General features: G+C 37.5%; 1 protein-coding gene across 2 annotated transcripts in view; it reads right to left on the reverse strand.

Annotated features, from left to right (window-relative positions):
- Nucleotides 1-23,230, reverse strand: part of ZFR (zinc finger RNA binding protein) — a 114,084-nt gene that overhangs the window by 42,317 nt on the left and 48,537 nt on the right. For both annotated transcript variants that reach the window (XM_006873503.1, XM_006873504.1), the window contains exons 6-11: nucleotides 15,811-16,058; nucleotides 12,695-12,886; nucleotides 11,454-11,745; nucleotides 8,291-8,487; nucleotides 7,392-7,511; nucleotides 3,219-3,364 (exon numbers count right to left, since the gene is read on the reverse strand). In XM_006873503.1, coding sequence (XP_006873565.1) covers nucleotides 3,219-3,364; nucleotides 7,392-7,511; nucleotides 8,291-8,487; nucleotides 11,454-11,745; nucleotides 12,695-12,886; nucleotides 15,811-16,058 — 1,195 coding nt within the window. The remainder of the gene's footprint in view (nucleotides 1-3,218; nucleotides 3,365-7,391; nucleotides 7,512-8,290; nucleotides 8,488-11,453; nucleotides 11,746-12,694; nucleotides 12,887-15,810; nucleotides 16,059-23,230) is intronic.

A 23,230-nucleotide genomic window follows, 5' to 3' on the forward strand; every position in this document is an offset into this window, starting at 1 on the left:
GTCAACAACGCTTGGGCCCACAGGGGCTTGGCCTCCTGACCGGGTCTGCACTGTCTGCATCTGAATCCTCCTTATTTATTGATCGTTTAAGGGACACTGCCTGTCTTAGGCGGTCAGTGCGAATTCCTCTGTCTTACCAGTCATTGAAACTCATTGCAGCATGGCAATGGCTCTGTCTTAAGTAGCCGAGGTTCCATGTGATCCTTACCCGTCTCTGGCCACCTCAGAGGGGATCTTTTGCATTGTATGTATAATACATTTGAAACGGATTTCATTTCCAAATGTATTATACAAAAACATCTTCCTACTACAAGTCAAAAAACTGCAGGCAGAGTGTTAAGTGACAACCAATAAGCAATCCCATTGTTGGCAAAGACTGTGGTAAAGAACACACGTCTTGGCTAAAGCAGACAGCTGTTGCTCAGTTCTTGCTACTGCTGCCTTAAGGAAACACAGGCAGCACTGCCAAACTCATCTTGAGTTTTGTGAAATAGCACTATCTATCTTTATATGTAGGTTCAGATCAAATAATACTACAGATGCAAACTACAACACACTCATTGGTTGAACTGGGACTGTGTAATGGTCATCACTTTCAGATTCTTTTTTTCCCCCACAATCTCTCTCCTCTCAGTTTTGTCTGCACTATAAACTTCAAACTAGGATACCAAATACTCTTAAGGGAAGTCAGGAGTCTAAAGGCAAATTCTGATAACAATAGTTTTGAATAGCTCATTGTTACTGCTAAAGATGAGTAAGTTAAATCAGGCCAGGGATCTTTATTCACTGTTTGCCAATGAATACTAAGGGTCTAATATAGCAGCAAGAGTCCTGTGTGGTGCTGTGGATTAATGCGCCAGACTGTAAAGCCATTTGAACTACAAGGTTGGTTGTTCAAGCTCACTAGCTGTTCCTTGGAAACCCTATACAGGGCCGCTAGGGGTCGGAATTGACTCAACGGCACTTCACAACAACAGTTATACAGCAGCTAGTACAGACTGGATGCACAATATTAATATATCAGCGACACAGAAAATAAACTATGTCATCTACATATAGTGAAGAACTTCCAATGCAATAAAAAAGGAGGAAACTTCATAAAAAACTGAGCTGACAGATAATGCATAAAAGCAAAAACAGATGTATAAATGACAGCTAAAGTTTTTAAAAGATAAAACACAATAAAGGGTTAACTATCTATACAGGTTCGTTAAGCATCAGAATCAACTTGATGGCACTAGACTGTAAGGATGGTTTGAACCTCAAGTTGGCAGTGCAAATCCACCAGCCGCTCGCTCCCCAGAAACTCTAAACACAGTCGCTCTTAGTCAGAACTTACTCGACGGCATGTAACAAGTGCTGTGAGCCCTGTACTGTTAACTGCAGGGTTGGCAACTGAAACCCACTAGCTTCTTTCTTGCAGAGTCAGAATCTACTGGATGGCAGACAAAACACACAGAGGTGCTGCGGGTTAGGCATTATGTGTGGGAGACAGATAAGGCTGTCTGCTCCTGTGAAGATTCATGGTCTTGGAAACCCTATTGTTGTTGTTGTTGTTAAGTGCCGTCAAGTCAATTCTGACCCATAGCGACCCTGTACAGGGTTTCCGAGGCTGTAAATCTTTACAGGAGCAGATAGCCTCATTTTTCTCCTGTGGAACAGCTGGTAGTTTCGAACTGCTGACCTTATGGTTCGTAGCCTGATTCGTAACCACTACGCTACCAGAGCTCCTACATCTGGATCAAAATCAACTCCATGGCAATGGGTTTGTTTTTTTGGAATCATTATTTATATACTAACATAAACTCAAGGCTAGTGATTATAGTTATAATAGTGAATTATTTTATACCACCTAAACATGGGATCTGTTACAAAGAAAATTTTACATCTGCACCATGTTGCCACATAGAAAAGATTAAATAATTCAAACTGAATTTCAAAAAGTTAAATATATATGTAAATGATAAAAACAGGTTGTAAAAGTTTATATTTTAAAAAATATTAGAACACTTGTACACAAATATTCATAACAGCACTAAAAAAAATGAAACAACCCAAATGTCTAACTTATCAGTTAACTTATCATAGAAAACAAAATGCACTTTGTACAATGGAATGCTATTCAAATGCAAAAAAAAATGAAGCATTCATACATATAAACATGGGTGAACCTTGAAAATATTATGCTAGGTGAATGCCAGCAGACAAACCCCCCCCCACATGTTATATGATCCCATTTAAATCAATGTCCAGAAAGAAGCTCTGGTGTGGTGCAGGAGGATAGGCACTGTACTGGTAACTGCAAGGTCAACAGTTAAAACTCAGCTGCTCCTCAGATATCTTTACAGGGTCATTAAGAGTAAGAACCGACTCCATGGTGCTAACGGGAGGGGCTGGAGGGGAAATGGGGTATGTATAGCAGTATGTTCAGAGTTTCCACCAGAGTGATATAAATGTTTTAAAATTGGTCATGGTGATGATGCATAGTTCTATGAGCACACACAAAACGATACAACACTGGAGTGGTACAATTCCAATAAAACTTAAGATTTATATTTTATAGAACATGTTTTTCATCTCCTTCACAGCAGCTTATGAAATTTCTAAATTATAAGTTTCTTCTTAAAAAACAAACAAACAAAAAAGCCTACACACAGATTAACCATCTATCAAATCTTACATTCAGGGTAAGTTAGCTCAATAGCCATATGCTCCACTGTGCTTGAAGCATTTATTAACTTAAAATATCTAAGTACTTTAAAAATGTAACAATCATGATAGCACTTTTCACATCATCCTAGTGTCAAAGCCACCATCAAACACAAGAATAGTCAATAATTTAATTTTAATGTATTTTTCAGAGAACTGGGATGTTCCTGAAAAATGAAAATTAAAAGTACATTAAATAAATCCACATTGGTTTGAATAGGAAACCACATACTCAGAGTAATTTAAACATTTAAATTACAATGAGTTCAGTAATTTAAATAAACAATGAGTTAAGCATTGGGCTTCTGAATTTAAGGTAAACAGTTCAACCCTAGCAGCCACTCAGTGGGAGAAAGATGAGACCATTAAGATAGCCTTAGAAAGGCTAGAGAGTAGAGCTCGACTCTATCACACAGGGTTCACAATGAACTGAAATCTACTCATTGGCAGTAGGTTTGGCTTTCTGGTTTTGAAGCAATTATTATGCTATTATAAATTAAAGCTATTACCTCATTTCCATTCTCCAGCGTTCCTCCTCTTCTCGTCTTCGCCAATACTCCTCCTTCTGCATTTGCTTCCTCATTTTCTCTTCTTGAATCTTTCTTGCTCGAATACTGGGCTTTACTTCTACTTGCAAGTCTGGGTTTACTTTTTTCTGTTAATACAGATAAGACATTTAAAAAAACTATCAACCCCAACAATTATTATTATTATTTTTTCAATCTATTATTTTTGATAATACTTTCCCACATATTCTTTCACAATAAAAGCTTAGTTGCAAATTTCCTATTATAGTCACTATCATTAAGCTAAATCTGAGGATTTAGAATAAAAATACTTTTTGTTATAAATAAATCACTGTTTATATTAGAACAAAAAGGAAACAAAGGTGTAAACTTTTTAGCCATAACCAAACATCTTGAGGGAATGAGTCAGGAAAGTTAGGAGATTCAGGATAAGAGTCACAGGGAATATCAAGGTCAATTGGCATAACACAGTCTACAAAGAGACAAGTGTCCTACCCTCCTAATTTGGTGAGCTGTGTGAATGGGGCCTTAATTAAAACCTTGAGAGTGACCAACTAATAAAGCGCAACAAGTACTACGGTCTCTCCCCATCCAGAGACCCATCTTCCCATCCAGCAAAAGAGTAAAGAAAATCAAAGATGCTTTCATGACCTTGAGACCAGAATAGATGGCATCTGGCTACCACAGTTCACCAATCTGAGAGGGATTACAATAGATGGTCCTGGATAGAGTGGGAGAAAAATGTGAACAAAACTCAAATTCAGTGGAGACTTTTGGCAAGATGTTGGACTAGGCAGATGCACTACACAGACCCTCTACAACAAAGATATGAGAGACCAAATAAAAAGACACATATGAAAAATCTGGCATCCTGAACTTCAGAAGAAAGGTTAGAGAGGTTGAACAAAGAGGGTAAGAGAGGAAGACTAACTGGTGAACAGCTGGCCAGATGCAGCTCCACCATTTTGTGAGCAGTTTTGGCAATGGAGGGAGGCCTGGAAGAACAGATTCATGCAGGCAACGGGAAAGGTACGGTTTCTTGTTTCCCCAGGTTTACTTGGTGACTAGAGGTATGGTTAGTTCATGCTGAGAGTTCAGAGGTAAGTGGTTGGGAGCCACACCAGTGTGAGTTGTGGGTCAGCTGTGCTGTTTTGATGCCTAGATTCAGGTGGGCTCGGCTCCAGACCTACAAAACCCATAGAACCACCAGACTAGCACTTAATCAGTCACCCTGCCCCCAGCTTCCCTGTGATCCTTAACAGACACTGAAATCAGCTCCATCAAGGGTCCCCATGAACTATTTTTGGATTGAGATAACACCAAAGCCAGCAGGAACTCCATGTAGGGCCAGGAACTCTGCTGCCACATTCTTTCCACAGTCATGTTGTGAGCTCCTTGAATTGCAAGAGCCCACCAGAGATTTATCCCCTCTGGGTCCATCAACTGCACTGTTTATTTTTATAAACACAACAACCATGTCCTGGAGACAACAGATAATTTTAGCTCACATGAAAAAGCAACAAGAGAATGGTTCAAAAAATGACTAAGATGCAGAGGTAGAAAACGTTTCTGAAAAAGAAAAATTCCAAAGAAGGCTAATTAAGTAACGTCAAAGGATCGATAGAAAGATTGAGGAAAGCAAGGAGAACAAAATAAAACCACTACAAGAATAGACAAAATAAACACAAATTTTGAAACAATACAAAATGTGCAATTAGAAACCCAAAGATTAACACTAAGATCCTAAAAAAGTACAACATATTAAATGGCAAAGGGCTATACTAAGCAATGGGACCCCCAATTTTTGAACCTGAAGATAAATCTCTCAATACTAGTATGTTAGAAGAACAATCAGAAAAAAATATGAACACCATGAAGAGGAACAACTTAGAGGTGATCAGAATTCCGAACAGGAAGAGACAAGAACAAAGAAAATTATTGAGTTGTTACAAGACAATTTCCTAACATCATAGAAGATGAGAAAATAAGCATAAAAGAAGCGGAATGAACCCCAAACAGGATAGAGATAAATCTCAATAGAAATCACCAAGACATATGATAATCAAACTTTCCAAAACCAAAGATAAGGAAAGAAGCATGAAAAAAGCTCAGGAAAAAACCTATAACAGGGAACCAATAAGAAAAACTTCTGATTTCTAAGCAGAAGCCACAAAGGCAAGAAGGCAAATGGGATGACACATACAAAACTCTGGAAAAAAATTGCCAAGAATCTTATGCCCAGCAAAGTTATCTGTCAAATATGATGGTGAAACTGGGTGAATTTCCTGATAAACATAAATTAAAGAAATTAATAACAGACTAACTTTACAAAAAATGTGATAGGTTACTCGTTGGACTGAGAACCAAAAACAGACAACAAACTGAGATGATTATACATGAGAACACCACCCAGAAATGAACCTAGATATTTGTTGTTGTTAAGTACCATCAAGTAGGTTCTGACCCATAAATACCCTATATGGGGTTTTCAATAGGTTCAAGGTGAGCAGGTAGATTTCAAGATACAACAGACTGTTTTGAGGAGGAAAAAAAATAGTACACTACAGGATAACCTCAAAGAAAAATAATACTCCTGTATATTAAAACATTTTAAAAAGGGATCTCAGAAAAGATTTAGTACACATTAACACAATAAAAGTGAACATGAAAAGAAAACCCACAAACAAAATCAACTTAGCCTAGAAACCTATACAAAGAATCCAGCAGCATAACACACACAACGAAACCCACAGGAAAATGATAATCAATTCATACCTATTATTAATTACATGGATCTATATGGATTAAATGTACCCGTCAAAAGACAGAAAAGAGCAGAACAGGTTAAAAAAAAAAAGAATACCCTTCAATATGCTGTCTACAAGAAACGTATCTTGTATGACACAGCCTAAACATCCATCAACAGAATGATTAAACAAACATTGGTACATACATACAGTGGGATACTACAAAACATTAAAAATACGTATGAATCTGAAATGCCTCACGTGACTGAACCTGAAGGATATTATGCTGAGTAAAATTAGTCACAAAGGGATAAACTGTGTATAAGACCAATGTTGCAGAAAGTTAAAAGTTTTCTTGATAAAAGAAACAATCGGTGATAGTTACAGGAGGAAGGAGAGAAAACTATTCCTGGGCTAAAGGGTAGACACATGTTAATATGGTGACAAGGCAGAGGAAAGAGATGAAGGCAGCAGGAGACACAGAGAAGTATGCAATAGTTACAAGTGAAAGAGGCAAATGCTGTTGGTACATGGAAGGGATCTGCAACCATGTAATGAATAATGAAGCAAAGTATATGATTTGTTGAATGAAAGGACTGGAAAGAACAAATAGAAACAGTAAACAAAGGAAGAACCTTTACACTGTGGCTACTCTAATGGATAGCCAAATTACTCAGCAAGCTTTCACACCAGTCAGAAAAACTTTTAAATCATTAAAAAAAAGAAAAAGGTTTTTTTTAAGCCTAAGTTTACAAATTCAAGGGGGCTTCAAAAAGCTCATTAAAAAAATTTCAGTATCTTTTAATTCCATCTTTCCCTGAATTTTATGAAGCCCCCATGTATATACTTAACACTTGAAAGTGTTTTCAATGAAGAACTTATAAGGTAAGATAAATGAAGGGATTTTCCAGCATACCAATTCATCTAAAAAATCATTTCTGTGGGAATTCTACCAAGATAAGAAGTGGAGACCTGATACTTCTTTCAAACACCCTGTCAGGCAACTACTTTTTCATGGTTTCTTGATGGAAGCAATTTTAGTTTTAATTTAAAGTTAATTTTGCCATAGATACTAAAAATAGTAAGAATATTTCCTGCTGTTTTTAAGTGCTGTCGAGTCAGTTCCAATTCAGAAAGACCCCCAAATAGGGTTTCTGAGGAGTGGCTGGTGGGTTTGAACTGCCAACCTTAAAGTTCAAACTGACCTTGAGGTCCAGTGCTTATCCTACAGCGCCATACCAGGACTCTTAAAAACTAATAAAAACCAAGGCTGATAAATTAATATAACCAATATGACATGTAAATCTTAGAATGGGATTTGGCAGACTGGTGCATTTTATTTAGATGCTTTCAACATCTAGAATGCTCTAAGTTGTGAAAAAGGCAGAATAGTTGAAACCTTACTAACTTTATACTGTAGTCTGTGTCGTCGTCCTTTTAAATGCATTTCTTTAGCATTAGGATCATTAAAGCTGCACTCGCATAATTTACAATGGAACCGAATTACTTTGCCTTCATCATTTCGTACCTGAAATGGGGAAAATAAAAATTTTTTTTAAAGAATCAGAGTAGAAATGTTACATTCAAAGATTTAAATCATAAGCCCTTACAGAAAAGTTATGAACAATTAAGAGTGAGAATAACATGAGTGATGCCACTAACATCTGAAACATTAATGTGTAATGTTTCCTCAAAAGGAAAAGGCTAAAGGAAGAAAAATATTGATCAAAACTTACTGGAATAATAATGTTCTAAGACTGTTGCTAGAGTTTCTATTAACAACACATGATTGTTAAGAAAGAACCATTTTTGTTACTCAGAACGTGATTTTGTATTCAGAATAGTTTAAAGGACATTATAAGACTGCCTATCAAAGAAATGAAAGTTATTCTATACCTCAATGACAGCAGGAAAAGGGATATAAGTCATCAAAAAATTATGATGTCAATTAAAATCCACTGCCATCAAGTCAATTCTGGCTCACCGTGACCCTGTAGGACAAGGCAAAACTGCTTCATGGAGGTTCTGCGAGGACAAATTTGTGTAGGAGCAGACAGTCCCATCTTTCTCCTGTGGAGCAGGGTTTGAACTGCCAGTTATGCTATTACCAGCTAAATACTTATCGTGTTATCACAGTGAGTTTTAAGAGTATAGGTTTTAGTCTTAACAAAATTCTCTTTTGTATCATTTCCTAGTAATCTAAAATATAAGGGTAGAATTTAATTATATGTCAGGCATGTCTGCAAACAGACAAAGTGGCGCCCTTCCTCCCTTTCCACAATCTCACAGCAGTGGTATTCGCAATACCTCCTCCACATAGTCGTGGCCCACAGGCTGCACATCACTCTGCAAAGCAGCCAGAGATGCAGGTGTGACTGGTTCTGATACGGTATCTGGTTTTACTTCTGACATCTGCACAGCAGAAGTGACAGGAGAATTTTTAACACATTCGGTTCCTTTTAAGTCTTCTGTCTTATTTCCGGTGGACTGAAGCTTATTACCACCTAGAAAAAGCATAAAAGTAATTGCAACAATTTTGAATTATATTTGGATAAATTATAAATTTAGTACAACCAAAACTTCACATGAAGTTCTTATCTTTCTTACCAACATGCAAAATTCCCGCTCCACATAAAATAGATCAGAATTTTGGAAGGAACATATAAACCATTTGGATTTTTTCCTAATTTTTTCACTTTCCCAACACCCAAACTCTCCCCACCTACTACCTCACCTTGGATTTCAAGCACCTAATATCAAATTCCTTACACTGAACAGCAAGCACTTGAAAGGGTTGGGACATAATCAAATTCATATTCACACCCTAGTTTCTTGCCTAATCAAACCAATAACATTTTTTTCTTTAAAAAAAAAAAAAAAAAGATTAAATACAATGACTAGCTTTCATCGAAAATGTTCAAATAAAAATCTAGTTTTCCATTAAGTGCAAATGGAACAAACTCAGGTTTTGTTGCTGCTTATTTTCCTTCAACTTATTGCTTACTGAAATTAGACTTAAAACATATACAAAAAGAATTTACAGAAGGCTTTCTTTGTTGTTCTAGAGAGAATATGAAGAACCTTACAAACCAAATAAGTGCAAAGTAACTAGAATTGTTGTCCACTCTATATACCTATCTATTTATTACTTGGGTGAAGACTGAGCCATAGGCCACAGTGGTGAATTCAATTCTAGATCTGAAGAGTGACCAAGGGCCACAGTTTTAGCATTCTACCAGTTTGTATCTAACCAGTAAAGCTGGTTCTTTTATGATTTTGAGTTTTGCTGCACATTTTCTTCCACGCTACTGAGAAGCTTCTAATGTGACCCCTCCCTTTCAGAGCAGTTGGTAGTGATAAGTATGTACACCATCAAAATGGTCAACCATGTGAGGTCAATTCAGAAGGTTTGGGGAAGGAAAAGAGGTATAGAAACAAGAACCACAGGAAGGAAGTGGGTAACTATGTCACACTGAGGGGATAGCGATCATTGAGATGAAATGAAGTGTATGATTTGTTGTATGTAAAACTGAGGATCTGTTCTGTAAACTTTCAGTTAATTCACAAGTCAGAAAAAGTTTAACTAGAAATCATAGTTTTCACTTAATCTTTGAAGATACTTAACATTTAGTAGCTTTTCTGGTATGGCACTGTAAGATCATCACCGAACTGCTAATCACAGGTTGGCGGTTCAAACTCACCAGCTTGCCACTTCTTAGAAATCCTCAAGAGAGGGTCATTGAGTCAGAACTGACTCAAAAGCACTTGACAAATATCTATAAGAGAATACTGTATTGATAGTCAACTTTCGGTTCAGAATCTACTACATTTTGGGCGCTGACCTTGGTTCTGATAATAAGTTGCCTTTGAGACACTCATGTATAGGCAAAGATATGAATAACTGTAATATAATGTAATAACTACTGTCATAAGTATGAACTCAGTATTGTGAGAATATAAAGAAACTACTATACTTTAACTGGATCAAACTAGAAAAGGCTTCACAAAAGATGTGTCAACTTCAGCTGGGCTTTCAAAAGGAAAATGAGTATTAATTGGTCAAGCAGAAGGAAGAGAATGACATTCTAAACAGAAAAAACTGTTGTAAAGTGCCGTCAAGTCGATTTGAACTGGTAGTGACCCTGCATAGGGTTTTCAAGAAGTTGCTGGTGGGTATGAACTGTTGACCTTATGGTTAGCATTTCAGGGTTTATCTTAACATTGCCACACTAGGAATTATCATGTACAGAAAGAAAATCATGAACAAAAAAAGCACAACAGGGAGTTAAAAAGGACTATGGTAAACAAGGAGCTCTGGTAACGTAGTGGTTACAAATTGGGCTGCTAAACTCACAGCCAGCAGTTCGAATCTACCAGCTGCTCCGCCAGAAAAAGATGATGCTTTTTGCTCCCATAAAGATTTACAGCCTCAGAAACCCTGTACAGGGTCGCTATGAGTCGGAACGGACTCCACGACAAGTAACAACAACATGGTAAGCAAAAGGAAGTCAGTAACTCAGTACAAATTACTATTTGGTAAGTGAGTGAGAGGACAGCAGTCAGATTATGAAGGACCTTGTATAACATAATGAAGAAACATAAACTTTATTCTATATACAAGGAGACTTCCACTGACAACTGTTAAGTAGATAGACTAACACAACTTAGATATATATTGAGAGAAAAGAGACTTATACATATTTTTTAAAATAAAGTAGTGCAAAACAACTGGATGAAGCCATAAATAAGATGAAATTATCAATAAAAAAAGCAGCAAATTCATTAAGACTGTTTAATGATGATTTTATGGTAACAATGTGTTGGTTGCTGTGGGAAAGTGAGGGCACCTGCTGCTACCCAGAGCTCGGAACTCAGGTAGAGGTTTAAATTTGCACAAAACACTTAAGAGTCATTACACACTTGGGAATGGATGCGACTGCCATGCATACTGGGTAAGTGGAGTGAGAAAAGAGTGTATAGATACCTAAAAAACAAAGGACTAGCTGAAGCTTTAAGGGTACAGCAGTCAACTGTGTCAAATGCTAGAGGTCAAAAGGATGAAACTGACAACCAGCCACTAGATTTGGCAAGGAGGTCTTTGGTGATTCTGACAGCAGTTAGAAAAGAGTGGAAACACTATAGCAGACTGAGGATAAGAAGGAGTAGAGAAATAAAGAGCTAGATTAGTAGTGTGAGCAGATTATAAGAAAAGGAAAAGATCTGTGTCTTGAGGTATGGCGTGATGTGTAAGAATAAGGAAGATATAGGTATGGCTGAAGAGAAGAAATCAATAGTGGACAGATAAAAATTTCAAGGGGGGAAAAAAAATCAGAATAGCTATGAGATGGAATAAAATCCTGGAGAGAGAAGGAGACAGTACAAAAACAAACTGAAGGGCTAATCCTGGCATGGAGGAAGTATTAACACTTTGATGGAGTTAGGAGGAATACAGAGAATCTCTAGTACTTGCCAACAAAGTTTATTTTGGGTGTAGATGTTTTCTTGGCAGCCATATTTGTAGGCAGTGCTGACACTTTAGTGTTGGTTGTGATGTTAAGAGACGAGTTCCCTGTAGTTGTTAGACCTTTCACTGATGAAGTTGCAATTGACGAAGTATTCACAGTACAATTGTTTGCTGCAATGCTTGAAGTAGAGGCAGTTGGCTTTGAAGCAGATACAGCTGTTGAAGAAGTAGCTTGACTAACAACGTTTGGTTCCGTCGAAGGAATGGGTTTGCCAAGTTTTGTGTGTAATTTAACCACCTACAAAATAAAAGCACATTTACTTGTCAGAAAATCCATAGTATAAATTTAATTTTTTTCATTAAAATATTTTTATACACAAAACTCATTATTTTCACAATATATTTGTGAAATAGACATAGATATTCCATCTTCCACCAGGTGAGAGGAAATTAAAGCAGAGAAAGATGAAATGACTTGGCCACAAGCATTTTCATATACATTAAAAATGTTTTTAAAGTACTTTGTTGTTGTTATATACATACCAAAAACACAAAAAGTTTCTACATGTACAATTCCATGACACTGATTAGAGTAAGTTTCAAAGTTTTCTAATAAGGCTCTAGTTCATAAGAGAATGGGTTTCTACAAATAAAACACGTCTCTGTGATCAGTAAATGGCTCAGACAAGTTCTCTCAGTTTAAAGTTTAAAGATCATCTTCAAGTCAGGGAAAAAGTTTCAGTGGTTCATTTAGCCTCCATGGCTCCAGAAAGTTTGGAATCCATGAACTTTGCAATCTGTTCTGCATTTTAACCCTTTGATGAGAATTTTTCTATAGTATCTATGATCAAAATGCTTAGCAATGGTAGCCGGCTCTTCTGTTCTCATGGCAAAGAGGCAGTTATTCAAGGAAGCTATTAGCCACACATGCCATATCCTCCTCCTATACTGACTCTCCTTCCTCTGTTGCTCCAGGTGCAACTGTTGTGCTGGACACACTCATCTACATTTAAGTATGATAAAAAAAGGAAAATAATCACATGATGATAATTTCAACCAGTGGAAAAAGTAAACTAGGTTCAATGTCAAGAAACGTTTCTCTTTATGTAACAACGATGCCTCTGTATATTGTATATATAATGCACTCAAAATTTTTCAAAATATGATGACACCTTTACCTAAACCCACACTGTAAAGACTTAAAAGAAATAAGACATAATGATGTGTGGGAGAAACAAACCACCTACTTTCTGATGCTTAGCACCACGAATGTGGGCAGCATATGCATCTGCTCCTGTACAAGACACATCGCAGAGCTCACAACGTAGTTGATTTTGAGTCCCACGAGTAGAATTGTTGCTGCTGCTGGTATTCTGTGAGGCTTTCAATGCAGCTTCTTTCTTTTTATGTTTCTGTCCTTCTAAATGTTCTTTATAAGTCTGTTTTCAAACAAAAAGGAGAACTGCTTCACCAATTTTCTTTCAACATCAAAGTATTTAATTCTCAGATCTCTAATACACATTTAAAAATAAACACTAAACAACTAAAAGCAGTTGAACAGAGCATGTGGAATTCCTTTCATGTTTACTAAGAATAAACATATCTATGTAACACTGATTTATATTTGATATTTTCTATAGAGCCTTAAGTTAGCCACTTTCAAGAATTTCATCTTTTACTGCTTATGGATAGAGAATGCTAACAAAAAAAACAAAAAACAAAAAAAAGTGACTATTCTGCAAAGAAACTAGTTACAGGGTTAAAATGAGAAAGGAATGACAGGAAGAAAACTCTTTCATACAGAAGCCGTATTAGAATAATCCATGCCACCCTGAATATGCATTTTATGTCTCATACACAGAAGCCAAGTTGTATTATATAACTGCAAGGAAAAATATTGCAAATACTGACATGGGTGACAGAGCATGCAATATACAACACAACAGGGAAATTTTATGAATTATAGTCCTAAACGTAGATGACGGAAGAAAGCAGAGTTACTGAAATGAAAGGAGATTGACCAGGACTGTGGTGCAAGTTTTGGTTTATTTATTCTGAGTGAGGCAAAAGTGGTTCTTTTTTGTATTTTATTTTTTAAGACAACAAATTGTAGCTTTTAATATGGGTATAGCTAGCACAAAAACAGTTATGTTCGTTATAGAATTTCAGTTAAAACAGTGATTTTCTAGTTGTTAAGAACTTTTTCTTCAAATAAAATTCACCAGCAAGGAGAGTTGTTCAATTTCTCAAATAAAAGAAGAAGATCTAAGGTTTTTCTTCTCATTATGTGCAGTGCCTGAAGTGGCTCCATGAAGTAGTCTGAGGTTCATTTATATAAGGACAAGTGCTGATTACAGAAATGAAAAACGAAAGTGCAAAGTAGTTAAGGTCCATGACTTGTCTGAGGTTAAGGATTTTGTTGTTGTTAAGTGCTGTTGAGTCGGTTTCGACCCACAGCGACCCTGTACAGCGTTTCCCAGGACTAGAAACTTGGCTCCCTAATCAAAACCTATGTACACTCCCTCATCATGTATACGTACAGAAACTAGACTGATATTCCCAATAAAGTTTTCCACCAAGGCTCATGAAGCCCTTAAGGCACTTGCCTTTGACTTGCAGAATTCTTGGCCTGTTCTAATGCATGGCCAGACAGCTCACCTTTCAACTGCATATGGACTCATTTCCAATGCTATTGCTTATCTGTCACCCAAGTGCCCTATTTTATACTTTGTTGTTGTTAAGCACCATCCAATAGGTTCCCACCCATAAGGACTCTGTATAGGGTTTTCCAAGGAGCAGCTGGTGAGCTTGAATCACCGACCTTGTGGTTCAAACTGACCTTGCAGTCCAACACATTAACCCACAGCACCACACCAGGACTCATATATTTCACAGGGGGGTACACATATATTCAAGAAATCTCTTTAGTCTATACTTGCTACTCACACCATCTCCTCAGTCATCAGTGTCTAATACACTATTCAAATACTAAGATCCTTGTTTCGTTTCGTGTTTACCCTGGGTTCCTGAAAACATTCCCAACCTGTACCCCGACACCACCATGTAATTGCAACAAAGAGCTTCTTATCACACTGAAAATGAGAGAGGAAGATTTGTAACTAGCTAAACATACTAGAATGTTCTCTAATTTGGTGCATCTCAAGGAATGCTAGTAATTTAAAATACCCTGAAAATTCAGAATTAAAAAAAGTAGACCAAATGAATTTAGTCAATTAAAATGAATGTACATAGGTGGGGTAGGGGTGAGAAATGAATTTAATGGAAGAAACTACCAGAGTAAAAATTTGGTCTTTACAAATAATATGCCTTTTTCAGTCAAACGGCTTACCAGATTTTCTTATTAAAATTGCTCTTAAAAGTAATTAGTAATAAATATGGGTGAGAAGTTGAGATCTTTAGTTTTTATTAACAAGTCATACTTAAATTACACATTCTAAGATTTAACAATCAAGAAAATAAAATCAGAAAAAGAAATAAGGATTGTGAATTCTTCCTTCATTGAAATATTTGAAAAAAGACTACTACTTTTCTTGTTCCCGAAGTTCTGAGGATTTCAGAAGTAAAGCAACATTCTACCAGGGAGTTTTAAAAAGTTCGTAGGAAAATCCAAATAAGAAATGGAATTTTTCTATAAATATTTGACTCCCCTTCATATAAAGCATATACAAGTCAGTTTCATTAAAATAATCTTTAAGATTATAAATTACCAACAGAACTTAAAAGCTTTCTTATATTCCAGAAAAACATTACTCTACTACTATTCATGCTCCAAAAAATAAATAAATAAATAAAGTAAAATCCCCTCATCTTTAATACAAGTATGTAAAATGCATTTCTCTCTATGGTCCCAGGTCAGCATTAAAATTTTGTAAGTATACTTTCAAAAACACCTTGGAAAAGAGCTAAGAAAACTAGTAAGCCATCATCTATGTTAATGAGTTTTGTATTAAAGCCTTACAAAGCAAGTTACGGATGCTTAAAAATGCAAACAAACAAACAAATAAAAAAGCACTGTCACACCAAAACCTAATTAATTTGAATACAAACTTTTAATGTTTTACTCAAAGAGCAAAGTATCCTTCCTGGAAAAAAAAATAAAAGCTCAATTTGCCTCATTCTTAATTCACATTCATAATCATTTTGAGTTTTTTTCTAAATCGAATTCTTGCTTTTAATACAAATAGCTTTTAAATGATGATAGTAAGTATCTATGTCTTAGTTGAAAACTCACAGCAGAGAAAATATATACCACCTTTGGAAGCACAACACTTAGATTATCGAATAGAGTTAACTACCAAAATCAGCACTGAAGATTCACGGTAACATATACAATATAAGTTACCTGTGGTCCAGCACAGCTGATCTTACAAACATCACAATAGTGGATCTGGGGTGGTTTGGGAGGCTGTTTTGGTTTCAGTTGTTTATTCTGGAATGGTGTTTTTTTAGTAAAAGTGGTCCCTGTCCAGGCAGCTGTTGCAGCAGCAGCAGCTGCTGCGGCTGCTGCCTGCTTCTGTTGCTGCTGTTGCTGTTGATAGTAGGAGGATGCAGCTGAATACACTGCTGCTTCATAACCTGAATAAGATGTACCTTAGGAGAAAAAAAAAAGTGACGTTAAGTACAAAAGGCCAGGTTAAATGTTAATTACAAATTTAAATTAAATAAATCCTGTTTATAAAGGTAGGTCTACAAGTGCATACCAATAAATAATGTGTCTCTCGTGGAACCTGGAGAAAATCTTATTTACATTCTTTTTATTTAAGTCAATCAAGAAGTATTCATATAACACAAAGCCAGGTATTATGGAGGTATAAAGAAAGTTCAAAATTACCTGCCTTCAAAAGGGATGTGATACAGTCTTTGGCAAACTTACTCAGTTATAGAATCTATTACTATTTCTTTAAGCAAGACTCCTTAATACAATTTGGGAAGTGTTGGATTTGAGGGACTAGGATATTAGATAGGAAACCTGGGTAAGATGGAGGGTCAGAGAAAAAGAGGAAGACCATCAATGAGATGGATCGGCCAGGTGGCATGATTGATGGACTCAAGTGTGGCAGCGGTAGTGAGGTTGGCCCAGGATCGGACATTGTTTCGTTCTGCTGTGCATGGGGTCGCTATGAGTTGGTTCCGACTCGATGGCACCTGACAACAACAACAACAAGGGCTAGGGAGAATGGAGTCCTGGTGTGGCGCTGTGGGTTAATGCACCAGACTGCAAAGCCATTTGAACTGCAAGGTTGGTGGTTCAAGCTCACCAGCTGCTCCTCGGAAACCTTATACAGGGTCACTATGGGTCGCAACGACTCATCAGCACTTCACAACAACAACAACAAGGGCTAGGGAGAGGAGAGAAAGGAAGTTACAGCTAAAGGGCTATTGTTTGTTTGGGGTGATAAAGAAAACTTTGGGAAATGAATACTGGTAACGGTGTGGTGAATGCAATTAATGTTAATGAATTTACATGCTAAAGGTACTATGAAAAGAAAATGTGCACAGAAAAATCCTCAGTCATGTGCACAAGAAAAATGTGTACAGGAAACTGTTCAAACAAATCTAAGCACGTAGAAAAAAATCTCTATTTTAACAATATTAGAAAGTAATAAACTACAACCCGATCCCAAACCTTAACCTGAACCCAATCTTTTTCAAGAGACTTTTTCTATGTGCATTCTTTTTCTGTGTGAGCACTTTTTGTGTTCAATTTATGACAGTGGTTTTTTTTTTCCTGTGCACAGTTTTTGGTGCTTTATTTCTGGTTAAGGCTTCTGTAAGGATTACAGCTCAGAAAACACTATGAGGCAGTATTACTCTATTACATGACACCATTATGAGTCAAAATTAATGACAGAAACTAACAACAAGTGGAAGAAGGCATGCCCCCTTAGCAAGATAGTTGATCATCAGTCTTAGGGAGACAAAAAACAAAGTGTTTCTGTAACACTGTGTCTGAAAGAAGTGCTTAAAGGCCATGTCAGAAAACTCAGGAATTGGCTTAGAGTTTCCCATTGGTCGAATATGCATAACGTTAAGCCCTAAAGAGAAAAAAAAAGTAATGACTAACACATTAAATAATAAATAGTGAATCCCTAAAAATACTTAGGAGTCCTGGTGTGGCAGGCACTGTGGGGGAAAAGCACTAGACCGCAAGGTCAGTTTGAAACACAAGGTTGGTGGTTCAATCTCACCAGCTGTTCCTTGGAAACCCTATTCGTTATGGATCTGAACCAACAATGACACTTTAAAGAAGAGACTTTAGAGAGTCTTCTTTAGAGAAAAATGCCTGAGAGTATATATAGCAAAAGGATTTTGCAGCTACTTCTACTCCCGTAAAGATTAACACCCTCGGAAACCCTGTACAGGGTCGCTATGGGTCGGACCCGACGCGACGGCACTTAACAACAACAACAACATAGTGGTAACTGAGTCTTAGGATTTTCAAAGGATCTAAAAACCATTAAGGTGAAAGGTAGGTGGGAACAGATTGTCAATTACAAAAGGAAAAAGGTTATCTTTACAATGGGGAGAGGACTGGTGGTTACCACCTTGACCAGTGATTGAATTATACTTGGACATCATCAATAAGGAATAAACTGACATTATGTACTACTGATCTGATGAAATAAAAACGTACACTTAAACAATTTTCCTTGTCTTAAGAGCTGCCTAAATCTGAATTCTGATTATTCAAGCTTAACAGAAACTAACAAGATCCAACAACCAAACCCATAACCTTTGTTTAGACTCTATAAAATTATAACAAAGCACAAACATACCAAACATAAAAAAGTCCTAGACACAAAAGACATTTGTAGACAACCATGACATTTTAGATATTAAATAGTAACCCAGTTTGATTCCTTTCTACAAAATTGGTATTGTGGATATATAAAACAACGTCCTTATTCTTAGGAATGCATGCTAAAGAATTCAAGGCAATGCTTCATGTTGTACACAATTGTTGCTGTTCGTGCTTTCAAGTTGGTTCCGACCTTGCAGTTGAGTGCTTATCCTATAGTGTCACACCAGACTAATGCTTACATGTGTGTTGTGAACCCAAGTTGTTGTTATTGTTGTTAAGTGCTGTCGAGTCGGTTCTGACCCATAGCGACCCTGTACAGGGTTTCCGAGGGTGTAAATCTTTACGGGAGTAGAAAGCCTCATCTTTCTCCCGCGGAGCAGCTGGTAGTTTCGAACCGCTGACCTTAAGGTTAGCAGCCCGATTCGTAACCATTACGCTACCAGAGCCCAAGTAAAGTGAAATTTTGAATAATTTCAATGCTTTCACTTAGATTCATCAGTTATTACCACTTTGCCACATTTGCTTTATTCCCTCTTTCTATAAAAAAAAATAAGAAAATCTTCAATGCATCAGCAAATATATTTTATTACTTGTATGCACACATACCAGAAGTTATACAACTAAAACAATATCTATTTGCTGAGGCATTTGAAGATTGTCAGGTTTTTAGAGAAAGAAGGAATAAAAGAATTTGACAAAATGGTAATAACCAATGAATCTAAGTAAAAACACTGAAATCATTGATGATTTCAGTTTACTTGGGTTCACAACCAATACCCTTGGGAACAGTAGCCAAGAAATCACTTTTCTTCAAAACTCGCATTAGCAGAAACCTTCCTTTATAACAAATGCCAACTTGTTTCTGTCTTACGGTGATTCTGTGACTTCTCAAAGTCAACCATCCCAATTTAAAAATAAGGAAACAGATAGATACTAAGAGAGGTGATGAGACTTGTCCATGGTCATATAGTTTAAAGCTGGCAGTTCAAACCCATCAGCCACTCCTTGGAAATCCTATCCAGGTCCCTAAGAATTGGAATTGACTTGAAGGCAGTTAACAACAACATTCACCTCTAGGAGCTCTGGCAGTAACTGCAAACTACAAGGTTGGTAGTTCAAACCCACCAACCACTAAGTGGGAGAAGGAGGCTGTGTGTTCCCATGAAGATTGACTGTGTTGAACACATACATCATCTTACGGGAACAGTCTCATCTTTCTCATGCTGAGTAGCTGGTGGGTTTGAACTGCTGACCTTGTGGCTAACAGTCCGCTGCTTATTTTGCAGTGCCACCAGAGCTCTCTTTTTTGGTTTTACCCAAAATCTGCTACAAAGAATCTCTTTAAACTGTTATTAAACAACAATGTCAGAATTTGAGTACTAAGGTGTGCCTAATTCAAGTCATGGTATTGTCAATCACCTCATATGCATAAGGAAGGCCAAAGAAGAACTGATGTCTTTGAATTAAGGTATTGGTAGTGAAAAATGTTGAATGGTAAAGAATGTTCAACATACCAGGGACAGCCAGAAGAACAAACAAACTTGTTTTAGAAGTACACCCAGAATGCTGCTTAGATGCAAGAATGGCGAGATTGTATCTTGAGCACTTTGGACACAGTATGAGAAGGGATCAATCCCAGGAGAAGGACATCATGCTTAGTAAAATAGAGAGTTAGCAAAAAACAAGGAAAACCTTCAATAAGAGTGACAGAGTGGCTTCAACAATGGGTACAATGTAACAATTGTGAGGATGGTGCAGGAGTAGGTAGTGTTTTGTTCTGTTGTATATAAGGTCACTATGAGTCAGGCATACAATACATTTTTTAAGTATTTCATGGGGATGGGGTATAATCAGCTGAATCTAGAGTACTATTTTAAAAGTCACAGGAACTGATGAACTGGGTGGAGCTTAGTGAGGATTGGGATCTATGAGTGGTCTCCCTTATTGTCCTCTCACCCACAATCCACTTCAGATAAGGGGAGTGTGCCCTATCTAATGAATCCTGCTAGGTTAAATTGCTTTCTTTTTTGTTAGAGTTTTGGAGTTGTGGGACTCCTGGTGTGGTACTACAGAATCAGCACTGGACTGTGAACCACAAGGTCAACAGTTCAAACACAACAGCTGCTCCTTAGAAACCCTATACAGGGTAACTGAGTCAGAACCAACTCGCCAGCACTTAACAGCAACAACAGAGCTGGGGGTGTGGGACTTACTCTGGTTGTATGGGCAGCTGTGGCAAATGTGTGGTGGTACCAAAGGGATGGGGGTGGGAAGTTAAGTACTGCCTGCTCAAAGCTAGCATTTGGGGGTATGGGAAGTGGAAAAAGAGGAGTACCAGAAAGCCAATCATGGGCTTGCAGGAGCTATAGGAGAGGGTGTGGAGGTGAGACTTGTAGACGTAGTTTACCCTCAATTGCTCTCCACCTGTATTCTCCTGCTCCTTCCCCATTCTTTTGAGTGAAAAAGAGGGAACAATATTGAAGCTGAGAGTAGATGATCTGTTCGAGAAATTGCTAGGGTGGACAGCACAGACAGATGGGTGGAAGGGGCTCAGCCTGGGAGTGCACAGCTGTGACTGGTAGCACTGATAAATGTGACTGTATTTGGGCAAAAGGATCATTATAGATGTAATTAAGTTAAATTGTGCTCTTGGAGGAATAAAACCAAAGAGACAATCATGCACATAGACCTCATGAGATGGAATACACAGAAATCAAATTAACTACATCTGCGGAAGAGACGAAGGAAAAGCTCCATATCATCAGTGAAAACAAGGCCAGAGACAGACTGTGAAACAGACCATCAATTGCTCATATGCAAATTCAAATGAAGCTGAAGAAAATGAAAACGAGTCCACAAGAGCCAAAATACTGCCATGAATATATCCCCTCTGAAATTAAGAGTTTATGTGAAGAATAGATTTGATACATTAAACACTAAAGACCAAAGACCAGAAGAGTTGTGGGATGACATCAAGAACATCATACAATAAGAAAGCAAATACTCATTAAGAAGACAAGAAAGAAGGATCAAAATGGATGTTAGAAGAGACACTAAAACTTGCTCTCCAGCACAGAGATGTTAAAGCAAATGGAAGAAATGAGGAGGTACAAGAGCTGAACAGAAAATTTCAAAGGTCAGCTCGATAAGGCAAAGTCAAATACTAAAACAAACTATGCAAAGATCTGGAGTCAGAAAACCAAAAGAGAAGAATGTTCAGCATTTCTCAAGCAGGAGGAACTGAAGAAAAAAATTCAAGCCTCAAAACTTGTTATTGAAGGATTCTCTGGGCAAATTTTTGAACAATGCAGAAAGCATCAAAAGAAGATGGAAGGAATACAGAGTCACTGTACCTAAAGGAAATGGTTAATATTCAACTGTTACAAGAGGTAACATACAGTCAAGAGCCAATGATACTGAAGGAGGAAGTCCAAGGTGCATTGAAGGAATTGGCAAGAAAAAGGCTCCAGGAATTGATGGAATAAAAACTGAAATCTTTTAATAAAGTGAGGCAGCACAGGAGGCACTCACTCATCTCTGCCAAGATATCTGGAACACAACTATCTGGCAGATGATTGTAAAGAGATCCATATTTGTGCCCATTCCAAAGAAAGATGACCCAACAGAATGCGGAAATCATCAGAGAGTATCTGTGATATCCCATACAAATGAAGTTTTACTAAGGGCTGCCAACCTCAAGGATAGCAGTTTGAAACTACCAGCGGTTCTGCGGGAGAAAGATGAGGCATTCTGTTCCCATAAAGATTTACAGCCTTGGAAACCCTGTGCAGGGTCACTATGAGTTGGAACTGATGCCACGATACTTAACAACAACAACAAAGGTAATAAAGAAATAGCTGAAAGCATACATTGACAACTTCCAGAGGTTTAAGCTGGATTCAGAAGAGGTCGTGGAATGAGGGATATCACTGTTGATGTCTGATGGATCTTGGCTCAAAGCAGAGAATACCAGAAAGATGTTTACCTGTGCTTTATTGACTATGTAAAAGGCCTTTGACTGTGTGGATCATGAAAAATTATGGACAACACTGTGAAGTATGAGTATTCCTGAACACTTAGTTGTGCTCATGAGGAATTTGTGCATGGACCAAGATGCAGATGTTTGAACAGAACATGGGAACAATGAATGGTTCAAAATTAAGAAAGGTGTGTGACAGGGTTGTATTCTTTCACCGTTACTTATTCAACCTATATGCTGAGCAAATAATCCAAGAAGCTGGGTTCTATGAAGAAAAACGTGGCATCACAATTGGAGGAAGACTCATTAACAACCCATGATATGCAGATGATACAACCTTGTTTGCTGAAAGTGAAGAGGACTTAAAATACTTTCTAATGAAGATCAAAGAGCACAGTCTTCAGTATAGATTGCGTCTCAATGTAAAGAAAACAAAAATCCTCACCACTGGACCAATAAACAATATTCTTATCAACAGAGAAAGGATTGAAGTTGTTAAAGACTTCAACCATCAACACTCATGCAAGCAGCAGTCATGAAACCAGACATCGATGTATTGCATTAGACAAATCTGCGGCACAAGACCTTTTTAGTGATGAAGAGCAAAGATGTCAACTTGAGGACTAAGGTGCATCTGACACAAGCCGTGAGTCATATACCTGCGTAAGCTGGACCCTGAATGAGAAGACCGTGGAAGAATTTATGCTTTTGAGTTATGGTGTTGGAGGAGAATATTGAAAGTGCCATGGGCTGCCAAAAGAACCAACAGATCTGTGTTGGAAGAAGTGCAGCCAGAGTGCTCCTTGGAGGCCAGGATGGCCAAACATCGTCTCTCATACTTCAGACATATTGTGAGGAGGGACCAGCTACTGGAGAAGGAAATCATGTTTGGTAAGGTGGAGTGTCAGAGAAAAAGAGGAAGACTCCCAGTAAAATGGACTGGCAAAGTGGCAGCATCAATGGGCTCAAGCGTGGCAACCG

Source organism: Chrysochloris asiatica, unplaced genomic scaffold (genome assembly GCF_000296735.1).
Source record: "Chrysochloris asiatica unplaced genomic scaffold, ChrAsi1.0 scaffold00243, whole genome shotgun sequence".
In the NCBI taxonomy this organism is placed as follows: Eukaryota; Metazoa; Chordata; class Mammalia; order Afrosoricida; family Chrysochloridae; genus Chrysochloris; species Chrysochloris asiatica.